The 26,657-nt window shown below is 46.0% G+C and overlaps 1 protein-coding gene across 2 annotated transcripts in view; it reads left to right on the top strand.

Moving 5' to 3' along the window:
* LOC141147309 (protein mono-ADP-ribosyltransferase PARP14-like) overlaps positions 1–26,657 on the top strand; it is a 181,662-nt gene that overhangs the window by 41,254 nt on the left and 113,751 nt on the right. For both annotated transcript variants that reach the window (XM_073634520.1, XM_073634521.1), the window contains exons 5-8: positions 1,676–1,915; positions 7,618–8,465; positions 14,905–14,950; positions 20,547–20,741. In XM_073634520.1, coding sequence (XP_073490621.1) covers positions 1,676–1,915; positions 7,618–8,465; positions 14,905–14,950; positions 20,547–20,741 — 1,329 coding nt within the window. The remainder of the gene's footprint in view (positions 1–1,675; positions 1,916–7,617; positions 8,466–14,904; positions 14,951–20,546; positions 20,742–26,657) is intronic.

The raw sequence follows: 26,657 nt of genomic DNA, 5'->3' as shown, positions 1-26,657 counted from the left end.
CAACCCCACCCCCCTCCAGCACCCCCACACTCCCCATTTGCGCTGTCGAGGGGCAGGGACTGGAGGCTGAATAGGCTGAGCGGGAAGATACACTAAACCTGCCCCCCACAACAGCTTCTGCAAGTCTGGAGGATCTACGTACAGTAGGATTAGAAACTACCACATGGGGGAGAGACTCAGGGACCACATCACTAGGGAAAAACAGAATCCGAAACAACAGATGTAACAGACACAGGAGGGGCAATAACAGTTTTCTCCCTAACTTCAGTGGCCTTATCCTCCTTATCAAGCCTCTGCAGCTCAGCCTCCTATCCTGGCAAGTTATGTAATGCCTCTGGGCACTGACTATAAGCATGACCCAGCTTCTGGAACAAATTGCACCAAATCTGGGTGCAATCTTTGGGCAAATGGTCCAAATCCTGGCACAGTGAGAACTTCTTGCGGGTACAGGACGATGCAAAGTGACCTTTCTCTCCACAATTATTACAGACCTTAGGCTGACCCTGGTAGAAAACGGTCAGCCTATCCCTCCCAGAAAAGCTGAACAGGGCAGGTGTGGAACTAAATTGCCCAGCATGATAAATTTCAGTGACACTGTCCAGACCCCTTTCCATATCCCATGCTCATCAAGGACCTTCCGCAGTGGAGTGAGGATCTCGCCATATCGATGTAGCCACACTACCATGGTATGGATAAGTTGCGGACCAGGATTGTCACTGATTTTATCAAACGCTGCCTTGAAACCACCTTTTGGCATCAAACCACTTTATTGCTGAAGACCCCTGCACCTCCTATACCTCTCCCAGAAAAGATCCAGACCTTCAGGTTTCACAAATGATAAATCAAATTCATAAGTCCCCACTGGGCAAATTAAAGCAAAAACATCAGAGGCTTTAAACACCATCTCCAAAACCAACTTGGCCACCCTCCCCCTTAATGGTGGGGTTCCCTCCCCCTCCTACCTCAACTGTACAACATTCCTCCTCCTGTACTCGCTAACCATCCCCCACCAAACCTCCCCAAATTGTGACCATTAGTATTAACAAAAATCCCACCTCCCTCCTTGGTGTGACTCCCCAAAACAGACGCATAACTCCCAACAATCCTCTCTGCAGTGGATCCATCTGTGTGTTTTGAAGCATCTGATACAACTTTAGCAGATATCGATTGTACAGATACGAGATTGGTCTGCACAACCGATGAGTCCTTCCTCTGCTGAGCAGGGGGAGAAATGTCATTTTTTACCTATGTCAGCAACATTTACAACCACACCACCACCCGCCACCAACATATCCATTGCTTTATCAATATTACTCAAGTCATTTTCTGGCACATTCATAGTTCCTGCCGTCTTCACAACAGGGTCCATACTCACTGCTGCACTCATACTGTAGATGTTTCACCTCCAACAGGTATCTTCTCCTCCACAGGACAGGCCTTTCAGCTGAGGATAGTGAGGCTGGGCTCACACTTATGTGAATTGGATGTGGGTTTCTCCGCATCCAATTCACATGACAGGAGTATGTGATCGGCTCTCAATGGAGCCGGTTGACACACCTCCGGGGCACTCACAGTCTGCATTTGGAAAGGGTCCTGTGTGAACCTGATTTGCACCCAATTCAGTGAACAGGGACGCGTCAGATCACTGATTAATCAACTTTTAATTTTTTTCCAGATATTTTGAGGTTTGTCAAACAGTTTTCAGAAAACTCCAGAGTCCAGTCACTTAAAATGATGGCAACTCCTCTGAAAGAAACTAGAACGATCAGGATTGAGGGTCTCCCCACCAACACGTCCAAGGAGTACATCAGCCTGTATTTTGAGAACCCGAAGCATGGAGTTCCTGAAAGTATGGAGGACACGTTGGTCATTGCTGATGAGAGCGCCGCATTGGTTACATTCTTCACTGTGGAAGGTACGTTGGGTGTCATACTGGACAGCACTGGGTACTCTGATTACAGAATCACATACATACCAGGGTGGAGATGACCTGAAGTTCTACATCCTCTGTATAGCATTGCCAAATGCCCCACACAAAATATTCCTTTTCACCTCTGGCTAAACTGAGCAACCAGAACAGCTGTATAGAGCACAGATACTGTTCCAGGCTTGTTGGCCATCATCAGTGCAGTGTATGGAAGCCATGGCTTCTATGGAGTAGGAATTGAGGAGCAATGGAACAGTATAACCTGACAGGTACTGATAATGGGGGGCTGATAGGAACCAAAAGTCTTCATTAAACCAGTGCAAAACACAGTACAGCCTTCTTAACACCTTCTTCCCGGCCTACAACAGATTGACGGGCAGGTGGGACATTCCGCCTTCTGAGTTGATGTCAAATGATGTCCTTTTAGAAAGCTCTGCTCACATGGCTGTGGGGGCTGTGGCATCCTTTCGTGCCATCTATTGTATACAATTGTGTTGTTAGCTGTGATTGGTCACTGTGATCACTTGGTATAGACAGGGCTCATATGTACCATGTGATTAGCTCTGGTCAATCACAGCTAATCACAATAAACACACTGTCAGGTCACCTGTATCCAGGTGACAGATGCACCCCGTTGGGATCAGGAGTGCACCGCAAGGTAGTGGACCCTACGGCTGACTGCTGCGGATTGAACCCTGGGAGGTTCAGGAAGCAGGTCTACTGGATCACTGACACAGATCCCACTGGGAGCTAGAGCATAGATTCCCCAGGGCGTGGAGTCTAAGAGCCAGCAGGTGTTCACCAGAGCCTTTAATGGTAAGGATGGACTGAGCTGCAGTCTGGCTCCAGGTCGCGGCCCCCAGGGTCTCACAGCTCACGCTCACGGTAGACTACAGGAGAAGAGGAAGGAGGCAGCAGGCTGGAACAACAAGGAAAGTAAGGGACAAGCCAAGGTCGGGGCCACAAGCAGACAAGGACAACAAAGTTCACGCCAAGGTTCAGGGTCACAGGCAAACAGGGATGGTTGGGAACACGCCAAAGGTCAGGGTCACGAGCAGGCAGGAATAGTTAAGAACAGGCCAAAGTCGGTAACAGGAATCAGACGTAGGAAACACAGCAAGTACACACAGAGGCTAACACACAATGGTTGATCAGCACTGCTGGCTTGCAGTGCACAGGTTAATATAGGGTTCCCTGATAGGGCCTGGGGTGGGGCCATGCTTAGAGGAGAGGTTACAAAAGCAGTCAGGTGAGGGTCAGCTGGTCTCTAGAGATGAACACATGGAGACAGGTATGCTGATTGACAAGCTCTATTGCATAACCATGACACACACCAGTTATATGATGACTCTGTACTGCATTGGTGACAGGATGTAAAAAAAATACTGTGCTTATTATTTATTTATTTTTATTTCCTAATTTTCCAAAAAATTATGACAAAAAAATTACAACTTCAAAAAACTTGCCATGCCTCTTACTAAATACCTTGGACTGTCTACTTTCCGAAAAGCCATACTTTGGGGGGTATTTACACTGTCCTGGTGTTTTTGGGCCTCAAGAAAAGAGATTGTCCATCAGTACATCAGGATTGATCAATCTTCAGATATATATCCCATCGTTTTGTAGCGCTACCCCCTTGCTGAATCTGTACCCCACTGGTTGCCACAAACGTGAAAGTCCTGTAACACCTCTGACACCCTGGGTTCAGACATTTCACAATGATAATCAAAGCATTAAAGTGTTTGGGTTTTTTGTCATACTTACCTGCTCTGTGCAAGAATTTTGCACAGAGCAGCCCAGATCCTCCTCTTCTGGGGTGCCCCATTCGTGCTCCTGGCTTCTCCTCTTCATCGGGTGCCTACACAAAGACCCACATTCCCTGGGGGCACCCTTGTGGGTGCCAGCATTGGTGCGTCCATAGAGGGCGCAGGAGCGCCGCCCCCTCTCTCCTGCACCTGTCAATCACCAATAGATAGATTCATGCATTGCATGAATTTATCTATTGTCGCCGCTGACACCCCCTATTCAGCTGTCCGGCCCCTTGTTGGGCTCCGGGCATCTGAATTACATTGGCGTTTTTTTTTGGAAGTGCCTGATTAAAGCCGTCGGCTCTAATAAGTGTCCTGATTAGAGCCATAGGCTCTAATAGGCTTCCAAATTGGTAAAAAGCGGTTGCAATGCTGTGCGTTCGCTGTTTACACAGTGTTGTGTTAGGGAAGCAAATAAATCTCTTCCTTAACACTAACCCGCCTCTCAGCCAATCAGGTGCACCGGGTCTGGTTACCCTGTCACCTGATTGGCTGAAGCAACAGGTGCTGTGATTGGACGCCTATCAGGTGTCTAATCATAGCAGAGAAGGGAGAAGACATGAGGACTTGGAGCGTGGAGTACAGTGCCGAGACAGGTAAGTGCCGAGCAGGGGGGGCACACTGGCAGCATTTGATGGGGCACAGTAGTGGCAATTGATAGGGCACACTGGCGGCAATTGATGGGGACAACTGGCAGCATTTGATGGGGCACAGTAGCGGCAATTGATGGGCACACTGGCAGAAATTGATGGGTACAGTAGCTGCGTTTAATGGCACAGTGGCGGCAATTTATGGGTACAGTGGCTGCTCTTGATGATTTTTTTTTTTTTTCAGCCCCCAAAAAATTTTGAGCACCAGCCACCACTGTTTTTTTATATATATTTTTTGGGGATATTTATTATAGCAAAAAGTAAAAAATATTGCTTTTTTTTCAAAATTGTCGCTCTTTTTTTGTTTATAGCGCAAAAAATAAAAACTGCAGAGGTGATCAAATATCACCAAACAAAAGCTCTATTTGTGGGGAAAAAAAGGACGTCAATTTTGTTTGGGAGCCACGTCACACGACCGCGCAATTGTCAGTTAAACCGACGAAGTGCCAAATCGCAAAAACTGCTCTGGTCTTTGGGCAGCCAAATGGTCCGGGGCTGAAGTGGTTAATGGAGTAATTGAGATATCCTGGTTATTGGGAGAAGGTGAAGTAGCCTGGTGACACCTTAACTGGCAATGTGTAGTAAAGGGTACTTATGGTGTCCTGTGGAAAAGGAGCACTGTTATTGCTCCACAGAATGTCAGTGTAGCACCAGACCCTACTGGCTTAGGCAAAGGGACAAACAGTGATGTCAGCATTCAGTGTCCCTGTGATAGAATGGGCAAGTGCCCACTCACCAGTCCCAACAAATCTTGGTAATGAAAGTGGCGTGAGCATCAGCAATAGGCCTTGATGGAGCCATGCTCAAAAGTACAGCGTTCCGGTGACACACCACGCTTCAGTCCGGCTGGATCTGGCATGGACGTGCGAAGAGCGACCTCCAGGTCGCCGCTGGTCAGACAGAGGTAGCTGGTAGCAGATGCTCCTGCACCCGCACGTGATGACTCTCTCTACAGCACAGGCCGCGATTTGGCCACAGCACACACCAACACAGTCACTTTTGGTTCACACTAGATGCGATGCAAATTCACAGGGAATTCTGCATTGCATCTAAATTGCAACCCATCCATGCGAACCAATTGCAGGGTGTATGTTACATTAATGACACCCCACAATCTGTTTGCAAAACGCAGCACGATTTGCAGAATTGGATCACATAGGTGTAAACACCCATGCGATCCAACTCTGGTGTGGACAAAAAAGGGCCCTGCACCAGTTGGGTTTTAATGAGGTGCGATTTGAGACATACAAATCCATGGCTCAAATCGCACCCCAGAGACACAGCATGTGATTCCTGTGCAAACTATATGCGGTGTCCCGAACTGCATCAGTGTGAACCAAGGCTCAGAGATGAATGTACACCATGGACACTTGCACTGTAACTGTTCTCCAGTTACCTCTCTGGTCCCCATAACAATGTACACCTTCTCTGTAACTTGTTCAGTGTATCACCTCTACCTCACTTCCAGTAATGGTATTACTGGGAGGAGTGTGGATTCCATGCGTGCACTTGACTTCCTTTAACTTTTCCGTACCTGTTTACAGGCTGGGAACCTCTGCAGCACAAATCTGCTCCTGTTGCTATGGGAGACGGACCGCTCATGGAGAAAAATGCCAATAACAACTCCCTCCTGCAAGAGGCCATCCCACCTGCCTCAGGCACCTGTTTCACGACAGGCCACTTGGTAAATCTCTGTTACTCTAGGTAACCACTTGTATCTGCACAATATATCAACTTTGGTACTGACATCTTCATACCCCAAAGTACCTCAGTGACCCAAACTGTAGAAAGGTGCTGGTTACTTGCATTACACCCCTTGAATAACTTCAGACCAGCCGGGAACAGGGTTTCAAAGCTTTACTTATAAAAGTGCAAAAACATCTCAGAGTCCAACATGTAAGAAAAATATTTATCCTACATCCCAAATGCTAACTCAGGCTGCATACCTACAAAAGGTAGAGTCCATGTACGATCAAGGGGTCCAAAAGTGGCACTTTCCAGTGTTGGTTACTTCGGGGATGAACCCCAGGTCCTAAAGACATTTTTTTCTCCACCCCGTATCACTAATTTACTAACTCAGTCTGGATGGCACACCACTTCCTCAAATGCAATCTATCCAAAACCGAACTTATCATTTTTCCTCCACCACGTGCCTCTTCCCCTGATCTCTCTGTCAAAATCTATGGCATAACTATAAGCCCATCCCCCACATGCCAAGGTTCTAGGTGTAGTCCTGGACTCTGAACGCTTCTTTAAGCCCCACGTCCAATCACTGTCCAAATCTTGCCGCCTCAACCTCCGCAACATCTCCAAAATACGCCCCTTTCTAACCAATGACACAACAAAGCTCTTAATTCACTCACAAGTCATCTCTCATCTTGACTACTGCAACTCCCTTCTCATCCAGAACTTTTCCTGAGCCTCTCAAAACCTATGGAACTCCCTACCCAAGTCTGTCCAATTATCTCCTACACTATTCGCTTTTAGACAATCCCTATAAACCCTCCTCTTCAGAGAAGCCTATCCTACCCCCCACCTAACAACTGTATTTTCATTTTCTTCATCAGTTCATCCCCCCCCAGTTATTACCTTTTGTTCCACTTGACCCTCCCTTCTAGATTGTAAGCTCTAACGAGCCGGGCCCTCTGATCCCTCCTGTATTGTGCTGTGCAAACTGTTGGTGTTAAATAAATCCTGTATAATAATACATTTTACATCATGGCAGTAACAAGCGACATTCTTCCACTCCTGTGTGCGATTCTCTGATCTTCTCCCTCATGAGGGTCTCTTATTGGCTCTAGGCCTCTCTGCTCAGTGGCTCTCTGCTCCGGACCACTCTCCTTTTAGATTCAAAGGACCACTGGGTCAGACCCAAAGATAACCCGCTAAAACCATAGAACCCGGAAATGCATTAACCTTTACCCTCCTGTTCTTGGCCAGCACCTAACTGGCATAATTTCAACCTGCTTATAAGCATGTGTGTAATGAGTCAAAGAAAATGCTCCCAAATATAAAGAGAATATACTGTATATTAACTTCATGCAAGATTGATGTGTGTGTCATAAAGTAGGGATTGGTAAATAGTTACAATTGTAACAAAGAGAAACAGACCCACATTCCCCAAATTCCTCCATTCATGAGCTTTGTTAGAAGAATTGTAACTGTAAAAAGTATTCTTGATATTCCAGGAATGAGATTCTGATGACCCGTTTCCTTCCTCTATTCTGTGCAGCTGCTAAGAAAGTTCTGGGGAGGAAGCATCTGTTTCAGAAGAAAGAAGTATCCATTTATCCGTATTATCCCGCACAGGGTATTGTGCTTTATGGAGACCAAAGACCCCAAATACAAACACCAGAGCCCCTCACCTTCCCAGTAAGTCCGTACATTCTGGAATTCATCCTCAGTAACATCCAGTTCAAAGAAAACATGGAAAAAACAATGGGGACCCATACATGTGAGATCAAATGGCCAGATCAAGTCTGCCCCAACCCCCTTATCACATTGAGCTTTCCTGAGGCCCAGTCTACTCATCTCAGGACATTGGCCAAGCTTCTCCCAACATGGAAAGACAAGGTCCATGCAGAGTTCTCACTTCTCATATCAAAGTACAAAGTCGTAGAATATCAAATGGATCAGTCGGTCTGGGATGCTGTTAAAGAACATGCCAGCAGCTCCACATATAACGGAGTGCTTATCAAACCTGAGTTGGGTTCAGGTAAAGTTTTCCTGGTGGGATTGTTAGAGGACATTACCAGAATTGATCCCACATTCAGACAACTGATAGAGGAAACCACCAAACAGGTGCAAAGAAAGAGCCAAAGTATGACTGAGACCTTACCCATGTCCCCAGCCCTCTATCAGAGTATGTGTAACAGAGGCCTGCAGAAGAAGATCCTGGACCAAGTTCCAGAGCTGAAGATGGACTATGACACACCAAAAAAGGAGATCCGGCTATCCGGACTGAGAGATGAAGTGCTCACTGCCAAATGTGAGATACTCAGCTTACAAAATCAACTGGAAACTAAATCCACCCAGATAAATCCACAGCTCGCCCAGTTCCCGATGTCCACCGATAATGAGGTACGTTCCTGTCTGCTCTCTGTAAGTAAAAACATTAACACATTGAAACTGATAACACTATTAAGCTTCATGTACACTTTTACCGTGGCCATGGGAAAACGTGAAACGTGGTAAAATTGTGATTCATGCATACACATTTTATCAGCAATTTTTGGCAGGAGAGTTTAGTGGCAGAAAAAAACGCTGACCGCTCCTAAACTCTACTAAACACCAGTTTCCAGCGTCCACTGAAGCGGAGGCTGGCAGCATCCGTAACAAACAGTCAATAGCTGCTTGTTAAGGAGCGGGCCGGAAAGTGGGCCACCGTGTATTTAACAGAGGAATCATCAGCTGTCAGCAGGATTTCCCGCTGACAGCTGAATGTAAAAAAAACATTTGAGGTGTCTTTTGTGCTTGTAATACCGTCTGATACTTGTGAGTATAATATTCATGTAATGAACTAGATGTTTTAGCAATATTTCTCTATGGTCCTTTGCATTCTCTTTCCAGTACTTTGGTGGTCTTAAATGCACATATTTATGGTGGGTTCAAACACAATTATTCTCATTTTTATATTCTTTGAGTGAAGCTCATTGTTATTGCTGATTTATTTGAGTTTGGGTTCTGCACATTTCTTTTGGAACATTAGCAAGGATGGCAGAGCCCAGCCATGTACCCTATACATGTACAGTGCCTTGAAAAAGTATTCATACCCCTTGAAATTTGCCACATTTTGTCACGTTACAACCAAAAATGTAAATGGATTATATGTGATGAACTTCCACTTTTCGGAACCCTCCCCCCCTCCGGTGTCACATTTGGCACCTTTCAGGGGGGAGGGGGGTGCAGATACCTGTATAATACACGGCTCCCAGAGACAGCAGGGACTATTCGGATTGCGCAGCGAGACTCGCACATGCACAGTAGGGAACCAGGATGTGAAGCTGCAAGGCTTCACTTCCTGATTCCCTTAGCGAAGATGGCGGCGGTAGCATCCGAGGACCGAGGGACAGATCGGCTTCGGGTGCCGACATCGCGGGCGCCCTGGACAGGTAAGTGTCCATATTTTAAAAGTCAGCAGCTGCAGTATTTGTAGCTGCTGACTTTAAAAAAATTTGGCGGACCTCCGCTTTAACATTAAAACATGAGAAATGCTGATTCATAGAAAATACATTCTTGGGTTATTCTTATGTTGCCTTCTTCTTGGATCGGAAGACTTTGCCTCATTTCACATGTTTGGATGAAAGAGACGTTGGTTGGTTTGGAGGGTTTCTCACCAATGTTGTTCTCAGCTCTGATTGGTTGTCGTTACTAAAAAATATTGGTTGTTGTAGTAGAGATTGTGAAGAGATTTTCTGGAAATGTTTGATACTGATTTCTCCTCTGAGAAAAGGGGAGAGACACATACTGAGAAGATATAAAGTGCTGCACACCCTGATTAATGTCAAAAAGAAAAAGAAGGTATCCCCCGTGGGGTTTTAAAGCAGCAAAAAATTATGAAAATAATAGGTTGTTACTTGAAAGAGTTTGTTTATTAGTGGGACTTAACCATAATGGTTAAAATAGGAGCTGTGCTACAGGAGATAACACAAATGAAGCTGGCACAAGTATTATACAATGATCAAGCGCTAAAATAGGGTGATAATCCTGACGCGTTTCGACCCCGTTGGGTCATCTTCAGAGGATTGAGGCGCTATGACAAAATTTGCGTATTAGAATTCATGGATGTGACCATAAAAATATAATATAATATATATATATGTTTAACAGTATAATTACCAATCACATTGTGTTTGAGCAGTTTCTCCTGAGCTTATAGTTCTCCGACGTCTCCCCCACCGGGTCCCGACAAGAGTCCCCGGCCGTCCACCACGTCAGCAGGGGAAAAGGAGGGGTTAATCGTCCATGCGTGTCTTACAAGGAGTCACACCAAGTGGATATTTCCCAAAACTGGGGAGGAGTGTGGGGGCAAGCGAGCGAGACCTGCAGCCAAAGCATCAAATAACAGACAACTGTACCATCAGTGCGTTCGGTTTAGCACGGATAGAGATATATGTATCATGTGTCACTTTTTGAAAAAAAGAGATAACTCTGTTTGTAATTTATTTAATTAAATATTTGTTGGATGTTGTCTGTGCTTATTGGGGTCAGCGATGTATGAATATTCCCATAATGGTGATGGTAACAAAAGGGGGGGAGGGGAAGGGGTTAACAATGGTAAATAGGACTGCATATAGATATCAGTATATCAGAGTATGTAATGTAATGGGTAAATAGTGGTATCTGTGTGTTGGCCGTGAAACAAGTGACGAAGTGGGGTGAGAATATAGGAATGTAAAGAAAAAGGCGAGTGTGAGAAAAACATGTGAGGAAAGAAGGGGACGGGCAGACTAGTAGGGAAAAAAAAAAAAAAAAAAACCCGGGGAAAGGAAGGGGATGGGAAAGAAAGAACGGGAAGGAGGGGGGGATGGTTAAGGGGAAAATGGGAAAAAAAAGGATCAGGGAGTAAAGGAAAAAAGGCTTAAGAGGAAAAGATCCAGGAGAAACAAGGGAACAGATTGGTGAAGTGTGAGGATAGTGCAGGTGGGGTGATGCATGTGAGTGGAAGGGAAGCATGGGGGTGGGGAAATGGGAAGGTGCAGTGCAAGGGGCCAAATAAAACAATCAAAAAGCAGTGAAAGCAAAAACATCAGCAAAAAACACAATCCAGGCGTGTGTATGTGAGAGATGGGTGTGTGGGATGGTGTACTGAAAAATGCATGGGTGCTGGAAAAGGGGTCATGAGGTGTCAAGATGGGAAGAAAATGGGACAGAGGTGAGACAAAGAAACACACAAGGTGAAGTGCCATGAAGGTGGACATGTATGAGGGTGGGTAGAATCGGATGTAAATTGTACAAGATAGTATAACTAATCACAGTGGGAAGGAATGACGTGACAGAGACCCACAATACAGGGTATGTCACGTCAGGTCCAACTCATCAATGTGTTCAGATACTGGTGATTACCTGTCTCCAGAGTATAGGTCAGTTGGTCAGTCTGATGAAACAGTAGGAACTAAAAGCAGATCCCCCAATCTGCTTGGTCATTATAAGTAGAGTGCTGGCCACTGATTGGATGCCTAATTAGGCTGCAGGTGCACGCAGGCTGTCCCCACCCCTCCTCCTCCAGCAGGGATTAACCCTCCACATGTGGCTCCCCCGGCGTTCAGGAAGATAGATATCCCGGCACAGCCGTCACATCCGCCGTAATAGCGCGATGTCGCGACGTCGCACGCACGCAGCATCGCGTGCCCGCAACGCCACGGCATCCGGATGTGATCCGGAACGCCGCTGGCAGGAAATGATACACCCAAGGGTGCAGAAAGGAGGCACGGACCCTTTAATTGTGCCCCCCCTCTTTTCCTGCCAGGAAGAGACGCAACGACGAAGCCCCCATCCCCAGGACGGGTCCACGGCCCGTGGGACCCACATCGGGCTCCGGAAGGGAGAGAAGTGGGGGAACAACACAATGCAGACAATATATAAAAGGATTGTAGAAACCTATAAATTGCATTCTAGTGTACAAAGATCTAGAAAGCTGTGGGTGGTTGGAATGCATTTGAGGCAGCCATGGGCTACCTCCATTGGATTTGACAAAAAACGTACATGTGATGCTCCAGATGGTAGGGGTTGTCATTACAGCAGAATGAAAATACTAGCCAATGTATTGTAAACATATTGAGTGCGCCTGAGGGGGGAGGGGGCACACTAAAGTGTCCAGTATTAGGATAGATTAGTGAAAACAGGGGAGAATAACAGATAATTTTATCCGATCTCACCTGTTATAAAATATTAACGTGTAATTACATGGGGATAGTCCAATCATCACCTATACATATACATTGGCTCATCCTGTAAACAATGTAACACAATACTTATTCAGTAGAAACAGCACTTTATATCTTCTCAGTATGTGTCTCTCCCCTTTTCTCGAATATTGGGTGGTTAAACACCCCTCCCCCTACTTTTTGACACTCGAGTTAAGATATGAGCTGTGGGATGATTCTGGTTGAATTGTGCATTCTTGTAATACTTTTATTGTGACTGTTTCTACTGAATAAGTATTGTGTTACATTGTTTACAGGATGAGCCAATGTATATGTATAGGTGATGATTGGACTATCCCCATGTAATTACACGTTAATATTTTATAACAGGTGAGATCGGATAAAATTATCTGTTATTCTCCCCTGTTTTCACTAATCTATCCTAATACTGGACACTTTAGTGTGCCCCCTCCCCCCTCAGGCGCACTCAATATGTTTACAATACATTGGCTAGTATTTTCATTCTGCTGTAATGACAACCCCTACTATCTGGAGCATCACATCCAATGGAGGTAGCCCATGGCTGCCTCGAATGCATTCCAACCACCCACAGCTTTCTAGATCTTTGTACACTAGAATGCAATTTATAGGTTTCTACAATCCTTTTATATATTGAGGGGGGGCACAATTAAAGGGTCCGTGCCTCCTTTCTGCACCCTTGGGTGTATCATTTCCTGCCAGCGGCGTTCCGGATCACATCCGGATGCCGTGGCGTTGCGGGCACGCGATGCTGCGTGCGTGCGACGTCGCGACATCGCGCTATTACGGCGGATGTGACGACTGTGCCGGGATATCTATCTTCCTGAACGCCGGGGGAGCCACATGTGGAGGGTTAATCCCTGCTGGAGGAGGAGGGGTGGGGACAGCCTGCGTGCACCTGCAGCCTAATTAGGCATCCAATCAGTGGCCAGCACTCTACTTATAATGACCAAGCAGATTGGGGGATCTGCTTTTAGTTCCTACTGTTTCATCAGACTGACCAACTGACCTATACTCTGGAGACAGGTAATCACCAGTATCTGAACACATTGATGAGTTGGACCTGACGTGACATACCCTGTATTGTGGGTCTCTGTCACGTCATTCCTTCCCACTGTGATTAGTTATACTATCTTGTACAATTTACATCCGATTCTACCCACCCTCAATATATGTTCACCTTCATGGCACTTCACCTTGTGTGTTTCTTTGTCTCACCTCTGTCCCATTTTCTTCCCATCTTGACACCTCATGACCCCTTTTCCAGCACCCATGCATTTTTCAGTACACCATCCCACACACCCATCTCTCACATACACACGCCTGGATTGTGTTTTTTGCTGATGTTTTTGCTTTCACTGCTTTTTGATTGTTTTATTTGGCCCCTTGCACTGCACCTTCCCATTTCCCCACCCCCATGCTTCCCTTCCACTCACATGCATCACCCCACCTGCAATATCCTCACACTTCACCAATCTGTTCCCTTGTTTCTCCTGGATCTTTTCCTCTTAAGCCTTTTTTCCTTTACTCCCTGATCCTTTTTTTTCCCATTCTCCCCTTAACCATCCCCCCCTCCTTCCCGTTCTTTCTTTCCCATCCCCTTCCTTTCCCCGGGTTTTTTTTTTTTTTTTTTCCCTACTAGTCTGCCCGTCCCCTTCTTTCCTCACATGTTTTTCTCACACTCGCCTTTTTCTTTACATTCCTATATTCTCACCCCACTTCGTCACTTGTTTCACGGCCAACACACAGATACCACTATTTACCTATTACATTACATTACATACTCTGATATACTGATATCTATATGCAGTCCTATTTACCATTGTTAACCCTTTCCCCTCCCCCCCTTTTGTTACCATCACCATTATGGGAATATTCATACATCGCTGACCCCAATAAGCACAGACAACATCCAACAAATATTTAATTAAATAAATTACAAACAGAGTTATCTCTTTTTTTCAAAAAATGACACATGATACATATATCTCTATCCGTGCTAAACCGAACGCACTGATGGTACAGTTGTCTGTTATTTGATGCTTTGGCTGCAGGTCTCGCTCGCTTGCCCCCACACTCCTCCCCAGTTTTGGGAGATATCCACTTGGTGTGACTCCTTGTAAGACACGCATGGACGATTAACCCCCCCTTTTCCCCTGTTGACGTGGTGGACGGCCGGGGACTCTTGTCGGGACCCGGTGGGGGAGACGTCGGAGAACTATAAGCTCAGGAGAAACTGCTCAAACACAATGTGATTTGTAATTATACTGTTAAACATATATATATATTATATTATATTTTTATGGTCACATCCATGAATTCTAATACGCAAATTTTGTCATAGCGCCTCAATCCTCTGAAGATGACCCAACGGGGTCGAAACGCGTCAGGATTATCACCCTATTTTAGCGCTTGATCATTGTATAATACTTGTGCCAGCTTCATTTGTGTTATCTCCTGTAGCACAGCTCCTATTTTAACCATTATGGTTAAGTCCCACTAATAAACAAACTCTTTCAAGTAACAACCTATTATTTTCATAATTTTTTGCTGCTTTAAAACCCCACGGGGGATACCTTCTTTTTCTTTTTGACTGATTTCTCCTCTGTTTTCAGGGTTCACAGTCCAGCCATGTTGAAAAGAAAAGCTCTGGAGACAAAGGTAAGGAATATCTTCCTCCTTCCTCCTGCTGGTGACCCCTCTAGTGATATAAAGATCTATATAGAGGAATCAGGACCTCCTTCCTCCTGCTGGTGATCCCTCTAGTGATATAAAGATCTATATAGAGGAATCAGGACCTCCTTCCTCCTGCTGGTGATCCCTCTAGTGATATAAAGATCTATATAGAGGAACCAGGACCTCCTTCCTCCTGCTGGTGATCCCTCTAGTGATATAAAGATCTATAGCACGGGTCTCAAACTGGTGGCCCTCCAGCTGTTGAGAAACTATAAGTCCCATCAGGCATTGCAAGGCTGACAGTTACAAGCATGACTCCCACAGGCAGAGGCATGATGGGACTTGTAGTTTTGCAACAGCTGGAGGGCCGCCAGTTTGAGACCCCGATATAGAGGAATCAGGACCTCCTTCCTCCTGCTGGTGACCCCTCTAGTGATATAAAGATCTATATTGAGGAATCAGGACCTCCTTCCTCCTGCTGGTGATCCCTCTAGTGATATAAAGATCTATATAGAGGAATCAGGACCTCCTTCCTCCTGCTGGTGATCCCTCTAGTGCAGTGGCGTAGTGTGGGTTGTCAGCGCCCAGGGCAAGGCAAGTAATTTGCCCCCCCCTAACCTGTGGGCTTTTTGCACTTACCGAGTCCCTTCCCTTCCTACAATAGTACTGACCAGCCTGATTCCTACACTCTGACCATTACACTGACCTACCTAATTCCTATACTGACCACAACACTAACCTATATGAGTTCTACACTGACCTACACTGTCCACTACACACTGACCAGACCACTACACTACACACTGACCAGACCACTACACTACACACTGACCACTACACTACACACTGACCACTACACTACACACTGACCACTACACTACACACTGACCACTACACTACACACTGACCACTACACTACACACTGACCACTACACTACACACTGACCACTACACTACACACTGACCAGACCACTACACTACACACTGACCAGACCACTACACTACACACTGACCACTACACTACACCACACTACACTACACACTGATCACTACACTACACACTGACCAGACCACTACACTACACACTGACCAGACCATTACACTACATACTGATCACTACACTACACACTGACCACTACACTACACACTGACCAGACCACTACACTACACACTGACCACTACACTACACACTGACCACTACACTACACACTGACCACTACACTACACCACACTACACTACACACTGATCACTACACTACACACTGACCAGACCACTACACTACACACTGATCACTACACTTCACACTGACCAGACCACTACACTACACAGTGATCACTACACACTTATCACTACACTACACTACACACTGACCAGACCACTACACCACACACTGACCAGATAGCTACACTACACACTCACCAGACCACTACACTACACACTGATCACTACACTACACACTCACCAGACCACTACACTGCACACTGATCAGACCACTACACTACACACTGACCACTACACTACACACTGACCACTACACTACACACTGACCAGACCACTACACTACACACTGACCACTACACTACACCACACTACACTACACACTGATCACTACACACTGACCAGACCACTACACTACACGCTGACCAGACCACTACACTACACGCTGACCAGACCACTACACTACACGCTGACCAGACCACTACACTACACGCTGACCAGACCACTACACTACACGCTGACCAGACCACTACACTACACGCTGACCAGACCACTACACACTGATCACTACCCTACACACTGACTAGATCACTACACTACACACTGACCAGACCACTACACTATACACTGGCCACTACACTACACACTGGCCACTACACTACACACTGGCCACTACACTACACTACACACTGACCACTACACTGCACTACATACTGATCACTACACTACACACTGATCACTACGCTACACACTGATCACTACACTACTACACTACACACTGACTGACTGCTCCCTCTCCCCAGACCATGTCCACTCCCCCAGGCCAGCAACATGACTCATGAGGGAGTCTCTACCTGTTTTTCTTCCATCTGCGTTCTGCCTCTGCAGTCTGTCACACTGCCTGCCACAATGGGACAACGATCTGGGATCTGGTCCGGAGGAGAAGACATCCACGGTTCACAGCTAAGTAGAGGCCAGCCCCGCTCACCAGCGATTGGGGATAGGCCAGCCCCGCCACCGCACCTGACCTCACTCACCCAATCGCAGAGCGCCAGGGGCCAGCCTGAAATTAAACATGGCGGTCGAAACGCACCCCCCACGCTACGCCACTACACTACACACTGACCAGACCACTACACTACACACTGACCAGACCACTACACTACACACTGACCAGATCACTACACACTGACCAGACCACTACACTACACACTGACCAGACCACTACACTACACACTGACCACTACACTACACACTGACCACTACACTACACACTGACCACTACACTACACACTGACCACTACACTACACACTGACCACTACACTACACACTGACCACTATACTACACACTGACCACTACACACTGACCACTACACTACACACTGACCACTACACTACACACTGATCACTTCACTACCCTACACACTGACCACTACACTACACACTGATCACTACACACTGATCACTACACTACACTACACACTGACCCCTACACTACACACTGACCAGACCACTACACTACACACTGATCACTACACACTGACCAGACCACACTACACACTGATTACTATGAGTGAATCGGGGGGCTTCGGTAACCAAAACTGCAGTGTTTATCCTCATGACACAACACAGGAAGCACCTCCATGGTTAACAGAGGACGGAATTAAAATTAGACTTGAGAAACTTAACAATAATAAATCACCGGGACCAGATGGCTTGCATCCAAGGGTACTCAGGGAACTCAGTCAAGTAATTGCCAGACCATTGTTCCTAATTTTTATTGACAATCTACTGACTGGAACGGTACCAGCTGATTGGAGAAAAGCCAATGTAGCACCAATATTTAAAAAGGGCCCAAAATACATCCCTGGGAATTACAGACCAGTTAGCCTAACATCAATAGTATGTAAACTCTTGGAGGGAATGATAAGGAACTATATACAAGATTTTAGTAATAAGAACGATATCATTAGCAGTAATCAGCATGGATTCATGAAGAATCGTTCTTGCCAAACCAATCTATTAACCTTCCATGAGGAGGTGAGTTGCCATCTAGATAAAGGAAGGCCCGTAGACGTGGTGTATCTGGATTTTGCAAAAGCATTTGACACAGTTCCCCATAAACGTTTACTGTACAAGATTAAGGTCCGTTGGCATGGACCATAGGGTGAGTACATGGATTGAAAACTGGCTACAAGGGCGAGTTCAGAGGGTGGTGATAAATGGGGAGTACTCAGAATGGTCAGGGGTGGGTAGTGGGGTTCCCCAGTGTTCTGTGCTGGGACCAATCCTATTTAATTTGTTCATAAACAATCTGGAGGATGGGATAAACAGTTCAATCTCTGTATTTGCAGACGATACTAAGCTAAGCAGGGCAATAACTTCTCCGCAGGATGTGGAAACCTTGCAAGAAGATCTGAACAAATTAATGGGGGAGGGGCGACTACATGGCAAATGAGGTTCAATGTAGAAAAATGTAAAATAATGCATTTGGGTGGCAAAAATCTGAATGCATTCTATACACTGGGGGGAGAACCTCTGGGGGAATCTAGGATGGAAAAGGACCTGGGGGTCCTAGTAGATGATAGGCTCAGCAATGGCATGCAATGCCAAGCTGCTGCTAACAAAGCAAACAGAATATTGGCATTAAAAGGGGGATCAACTCCAGAGATAAAACGATAATTCTCCCTCTCTACAAGACTCTGGTCCGGCCGCACCTGGAGTATGCTGTCCAGTTCTGGGCACCAGTCCTCAGGAAGGATGTACTGGAAATGGAGCGAGTACAAAGAAGGGCAACAAAGCTAATAAAGGGTCTGGAGGATCTTAGTTATGAGGAAAGGTTGTGAACTTATTCTCTCTGGAGAAGAGACGCTTGAGAGGGGATATGATTTCAATTTACAAATGCCAGACTGGTGACCCCACAATAGGGATAAAACTTTTTTGCAGAAGAGTTTAACAAGACTCGTGGCCACTCATTAAAATGAGAAGAAAAGAGGTTTAACCTTAAACTACGTAGAGGGTTCTTTACTGTAAGAGCGGCAAGGATGTGGAATTCCCTTCCACAGGCGGTGGTCTCAGCGGGGAGCATTGATAGCTTCAAGAAACTATTAGATAAGCACCTGAATGACCACAACATACAGGGATATACAATGCAATACTGACACATAATCACACACATAGGTTGGACTTGATGGACTTGTGTCTTTTTTCAACCTCACCTACTATGTAACCTATGTAACTACACTACACACTGACTGACTGCTCCCTCTCCCCAGACCATGTCCACTCCCCCGGGCCAGCAACACGACTCATGAGGGAGTCTCTACCTGTTTTTCTTCCATCTGCGCTCTGCCTCTGCGGTCTGTCACACTGCCTGCCACGATGGGACAACGATCTGGGATCTGGTCGGGAGGAGAAAACATCTACGGTTCACAGCTAAGTAGAGGTCAGCTCCGCTCACCAGCGATCGGGGATAGGCCAGCCCCATCGCTGCACCTGACCTCATTCACCCAATCTCAGAGCGCCAGGGGCCAGCCTGAAATTAAATGTGGCAGCCGAAGCGCAAGGACACAGATCAAAATTAGAAAGACGGAGCTGGGGGGTGACACTCACTGGTGCGGAATGTCGCCCCCCCCCAAATGTTGCGCCCGGGGCTACGGCCCCCTTCGCACCCCCCACGCTACGCCACTGCCTCTAGTGATATAGAGATCTATATAGAGGAATTAGGACCTCCTTCCTTCTGATGGTGACTCTTCTTTTCAGGAGTGATTGCATTAACTTGACTACAACTGATGTTTAACTCACTGGTCTGTAATTGCCAGCTTCTTGTTGTGGATAGGTTCAATATTAGTAGTCCGCCAGTCATGTGGAACTTTACCTGTTAAGAGATTGATCAAAAAGATCTGTTAATGGTCCAACAATTATATCTCAAAGTTCTTTATTAAGCTTTAATGTAGTCAGTTCCTCTTCTATCTGTCTCCAGAAATCCTAAAAATGTACCGTCATTGCTAGAACCAATATGATTCCCCAACTTGTTATTGTTAGTACAATTTTTTTCTCAGAAGACTGAACAGAAGTAATTGACTGGTTTGCTACATCCAGGTCTCCATCAACTAAAGTGTAATGCCCAGTTTTCATTTTTGCCTTTCTGAATAGATTTTGCAATTTTCTCCTTTATTCTGTGCTTTGGCAGGTCTGATAATGTGTTTGGCCTCCCCCAACATCTTCAATGAAATCTTTTCATTCAATTTAATCTTTCATTAAATGTATCAGAAACCGGAACAGAGGTCACAGGGACAGGAGTAAGAGAACAGATACATATAGAAACACCTTCCTCAAGAATATGTTTTACTTTGTTACAGCCACACCAGACGATGATGTGACACTGGACCTCCCGTCCTCTCTGGTTATAGTAAAGAATGTCCAGGACAGCTGCACTCTTGAGATGCTAAACCTCCTTGTTGAGAATACCAGTGGGAAGGTCATGGACACAGACTTCTATATTGAGTTAATTCCGGAGATCCAATCTGCTGTTGTCAGCTTCACATGTGATATCGGTGAGTCCACTCTTTGTCATTTGCCATGATTTAGATACCAAGCCTGTTGAGTTTGTCAATGACATATTTTGAGTTTCCTGACTGGTTAGTCCTGGTCTACCTACACCATATCCTGAACTACTCCACTTCCCTTTGGAGGAACACTCTAATCTCTGTGCTGTCCTGAGTTACAATTCCCTATATGCCAAATTATCCAAGTGCACGTTCCATGCTTTTAAGGTTCCCTTCTCAGGGTATATATGGACCCTACCAAAGTAGAGGACAACCACCTATTGGACCCAGCCTAAGGATCTGAAAGCAATCCAGCATTTCTTGGGATTTTCAAATATTTATATGTGGTTCAATAAACACTTTTAGTAGTGCCTATCACCACCATTACTAAGAACGGCCCCAGTCCTGGTCTTTGGCCTCCAGAGGCTGTTGCAACTTTTCAGAGACTTAGAGGAGCTCCAGTCTCTCCCCAAAAAAATAAGTCAGCAGCTACAAATCCTGTAGCTGCTACCTTTTTAATATAAGGGTACTTACCTGTCCAGGGATCTAGGGATGTCGGCAGCCGATCCAATTCTTCAATCAGCTTCGGGTGCAGACATCTTCCCTAAGGGAAACCATCAGTGAAGGCTTCAGGTGCACTTTGCAAGGTGCACAGTCTATTTGCCTTTAGTAAATAAACCCTTTAGTTGGTGGTGCTGTTTCTCTTTCCTTGTTTTTTAAGTACATGTGAGTCTGCAAGCAGGAGTCACACCAATCCTGCCATCTGGAAAGAATCTGCTGACCCTGATGGTGTCCATCCTTTATATTCAAGGAGGAATATGGACTTTTGTATTATGGACTTGTATATGATTACATCACACTTGGTCACATTTGCACACAATTTGGATGAGTTTTGAGACTTTTGTCCATATTTGTACTGGGGAGTTGTGCGTTTGCATGCGTTTGCAGATGTTTACATGTTTATATTTTATGCTGGGAAGAGAAATCTCAGGAGTCCACAAGGTGCAAGAGCTGTGTACAGGTAATCTCAGGAACAGTCCTTATGCCCAAAGGACTGACCTTGGTTGGGTTATTACTGGTGAACAAGTCTACATCAGAGAACCATCTTACTGCAGTGTCAATGAAACATTTCACTGACAGCAATAAGACTTTTAATGGATGTCCAGGAATCTACTATTGCCAAGATCCTGCATGACAATACTTGTTCATGGCCTGTGTTACAAACAATTTTAAGTCACCACCTAAGTGCTAAGCCAGCAGGTGACTATACTGTGTGGACAGACTGGATCTAAGGAGGTATGTCAATGTATAAAGCAGCATTTTAAACAGAACAGGGCACGTCATCCATTTGTGGTTTATCCTGACCTCAAATACATTCAGTCAGCTAAACACAAACTGTCACCAAGCTTGCTGGTGACTCCTTTTTTTGCTCGCTCCAATGTTACTATAAGATACCACCTGGGCTCTAAGAATTCTGAAGCAGATGCCCTCTTCTGCAGCTTTGAACCTTGTTTTGAGAAATTCTCAGAGCTCCACAGCATTTTGCTTCCTATTCAGGTCTCAGCCATCTTTTCCCCTGACCTGTCTGCCTCAATATCTGAATAATAGTCCCATACTCCTACCAACCTATCTGTGGGAACGTTATTCATCCCACTCCACCTTAGACTCAAGATTCTGTCAGAGGCACATGACATCAGGTTGGATGGACATCCTGGTTTCACAAAATCCCTTTCCTTGTTTTCCCATAACCTCTAATGGCCTACCCTTCCATAAAGACAATTATGCATATGTTAAACCTGTTCTCGCTCCAAACCCTCTACTGTAGGTCCAAGCCCTCCGGGTTCTGCCATACTCTAGAAGTTCCTAAGCATTGCTAAAATCACTTGGCAATCGACTTCATAGAAAGACCTTCCAGCCCCCAAGTGGGCACACTGCGTCACCAGGGATTACTTGGATATTCTGGATACTACTGATACAGTTTAGACATTCTCACAAATCTGGAGTAAAACCCAAGCTAGTCTATCCACCATTTCAGTCTTCCAGAAATGTGCTGCAGACCACCTTCAATCGCCCCTCAGATTAAGGTCAGGTATCAGGTCTGGCTTTCCACAAAGAATTTAAAACTACCTAAAAATGGCTCCTAGGTTTATCAGTCTTTATAGGGTCATTTAACAGATTAACCCAGTCTCTTTCAAGCATCAACTTCTATGAGAATTCCCAATGTATTTCATGTATCTCTTCTAAAGCCCGTTCACGCAGATACAGTCATCTCTTTCCAGTACCCCCCTAATTGTCATCTGCTAAGAGGAATATGAACTGCCCCATATCTTAGACCCTAGGAAAGTCAGAAACTCATTCCAGAACTTCGTCCAGTAGAAGGGTTTTAGCCCTGAAGAACATTATTCGGTAGCAGCCACCTCAGTTGCAGGGCAAGGAGTCTGTCTACACGTTCTTTAGCTGGATTGGTCCTCAGTAAAGGAGGTGCCTTATTTAAACCTCATTATGTTTCAATGCTTATGATTCTGTTCTCCTTGTTTGTTTCCCTGCCTGACCCATTACAATATTTTTGGATTCCCTGACCTTTGCTTTGTACCCAGACTCTTTGGATTGCAACCCGAACTTGAGTTTGGACTTATAACTAGACTTACTGCTACCAGCCCTGACCTCAAATCTGTTTGTAGACTACGCTTTCCCACTACCTGCCCTAACCTTGGACTGTCCCTGGAACCAGCTTCCAACTGCTGGCCACTGCCTGACCAGCCTCACATCTTCAGGTAACCTTCCTTGTCCCAGTCACTCAGTCTCAGTGCCATCTGACTAGGAATCAAAGCATTGTGTTCTAAGACCTGGGGGCAATGAAGCACCTTGAAGTTGGCCTGCTTGCCTTATTTATTTATTATTATTATTTAAGGTACTTCTATAGTGCCATCAATTTACGCAGTGCTTTACATATACATTGTACATTCACATCAGTCCCTACCCTCAAGGAGCTTACAATCTAAGGTACCTAACTTGCATTCATATACTAGGGCCAATTTAGACAGAAGCCAATTAACCTACCAGCATGTCTTCGGAGTGTGGGTGGAAACCAGAGTACCCAGAGGAAACCCACGCAGGCACAGGGAGACCATGCAAACTCCAGGCAGGTAGTGTCATGGTTGGGATTCGAACCAGCAACCCTTTTTACTGCTAGGCGAGAGTGCTACCCACTACACCACTGTGCCACCTTAGGAGTATGGGGGCTGCTATAGGCAGAGGAAACATCAGCCAGATCTATTTCCTGACCTAGTTAGATAGAGATACATGGCTGCTCATATGACACAAATATTGATAACCCCAGGTGTTTATCTAGTAGGGCAGCCAACTGTACAAGATTAATGACAGAGTGAAAATTAAACCCACTTTCCTGACAGACTCCATGGCAGTCTACGTGTGGGTTAACCCCGTCTCCTCTCCAAAGCTATAGGACCCCCTACCCTATAAGATAGAGCTCACCGGTAGAGACTGTGTTCCTTTTTTATCCTCCTCCATGGACCTACATCACAATTGTTCCTGTTAGCGTTCGGTCGGAATGTTTCCGGAATCTGGCATGCCATTCATGCAGTACAGCTCAGGGTTCAGCTACGAGCGGGGGGAGTAGATTTCCATGGCACTAGATAACCCAGTGGTGAAGGAGAGGTTGCCTCGATATGCCTGAAGGTGGACGCATCAACGGCTGTCAAGGTCTGCAATTTCCTACTTCTTCTCATGGCAGTCGTCTTTGTTTATGTGTTTGTTTTTGTTACTCCCGGTACTCCCCGGTACCTCTGTTTACCCTCATGGCGCTTGGAACGCTTCTGCGTTCCAGGTCGCCTCGCTGTTTCCAGGTCGCGGCCGCCACCGTCATTCTGCACATGCGCAGGGCCTCCGCGATAGCGGGGCTTGGCTCACGCGTGCGCAGAGTGGCGGATTGTCGGGCGGCCGCGCAGGAGCCGTTCGGCTGTCTCCCCTGGTGCAGGCACAAGGTGGGGATGACGCCACCCAGGCGGGGAATTTAAAGGTCTGCCACCTCCTGTCAGAACGGGAATCCCCGCAGACAGTGAGCGGCAGCTTTCCCCAGCCTGGTCTGCATTTGTCTGGTGAGTGTCCTGGGAGTGAATGGCTTTTCTCCCCTTAAAGGGGAAAATAAAATAAAGAAAGTGTATATGTGTATTATATATATATATATATATATATATATATATATATATATATATATATATATATATATATATATATATATATATATATATATATAATATTCCTTTTGATGATGTGTGTACATAAAAAAAAAAAATATATAATGCTTCTGGTTGGCTTCCCCGGTATGTGTGACATTCCTGGGTCATCTGCAGACCGTCCGTGTTTATTTTGATGTTCTGTCCAGAGGTTATGGACAGGTCACTGCCTTCATACGGCCAGCCCTCACGCACAAGGTGCGTGCAGGCAAGGGGTGGGGCCGAGGTTGCAGTCTCAAGGGATTGAGATTGCGTTTGATGTAATTCCCCCCCCCCATCTTCTTTTTTTTTTCAGCCCTTCCAGATCGGGCCGGCAAGTCGTGGTCCAGAACGACAGAGACCTTGCCAGACCACAACATTTCCATTCATCATCCAGATCTAGACGAGAATCTCCGTCTGGGCAGCAGAGGAGATGTTCCCATTTCTCCTCCAACTAGAGGAGATGTTCCCATTTCTCCTCCAACTAGAGGAGATGTTCCCATTTCTCCTCCAACTAGAGGAGATGTTCCCATTTCTCCTCCAACTAGAGGAGATGTTCCCATTTCTCCTCCAACTAGAGGAGATGTTCCCATTTCTCCTCCAACTAGAGGAGATGTTCCCATTTCTCCTCCAACTAGAGGAGATGTTCCCATTTCTCCTCCAACTAGAGGAGATGTTCCCATTTCTCCTCCAACTAGAGGAGATGTTCCCATTTCTCCTCCAACTAGAGGAGATGTTCCCATTTCTCCTCCAACTAGAGGAGATGTTCCCATTTCTCCTCCAACTAGAGGAGATGTTCCCATTTCTCCTCCAACTAGAGGAGATGTTCCCATTTCTCCTCCAACTAGAGGAGATGTTCCCATTTCTCCTCCAACTAGAGGAGATGTTCCCATTTCTCCTCCAACTAGAGGAGATGTTCCCATTTCTCCTCCAACTAGAGGAGATGTTCCCATTCCTCCTCCAACTAGAGGAGATGTTCCCATTCTTTCTCCAGTCACCGCACCCACTGCCATGACAGCCGCTCTGATCGCAGAGCCTGCTGGAGATGTGGGACATGAGTCCCCGAGGGCAAGTCTTTATGTGACCGATGTTATGCCCAGGCGGTCTGGTGTTGTGAACCGGTTAAATCTTTTTGGGTTGCGCCCACCCTGGCAGTTCGGGTGGGGAGGCTCGTCTGCTCCTCTTCCCGCATGTCTGGGTGGCCTCAATCGCAGATTACTGGGCCGTCAAGAAGGTTTTATTGAGCCACACATGGTCCTTTACTAATACTCCTCCCCCCAGATTTATTCCCAGTCTGCTACCTCGGTTGGAAGAGCAGAAGCAGGCGTTACTGTCCTACGTGGACTCGCTGAAGTCTCAGGGAGCAGTGGTACATGTCCCAAGGGACGAAAAATTTCAGGGGGTATACTCCCCTCTTCTTAGCACAGAAGAAAACTGTTTATGGTGACCAGTGATAGATCTAACTTACCTAAACAAGTATATAAAATACGAAAGATTCAAATGGAGACTCTGTCGACCATCTGTACAGCCAGGCGATTGGCTAAGCTCAATCGACTTAGAAGATGTTTACCTCCATGTTCCGGTGGCGAAGGAGTTTCTCAAATACCTCTGGTTCCAAGTTGGGCATGAACATCTACAGTTCCTCTACCACCCTTTCGGGCTGACAACCTCACCTGAGTCTTCTCAAAAA

This window comes from Aquarana catesbeiana, linkage group LG06, assembly GCF_042186555.1.
Source record: "Aquarana catesbeiana isolate 2022-GZ linkage group LG06, ASM4218655v1, whole genome shotgun sequence".
Classification (NCBI taxonomy): domain Eukaryota; kingdom Metazoa; phylum Chordata; class Amphibia; order Anura; family Ranidae; genus Aquarana; species Aquarana catesbeiana.
This window is presented reverse-complemented; position numbering and strand designations above follow the sequence as displayed.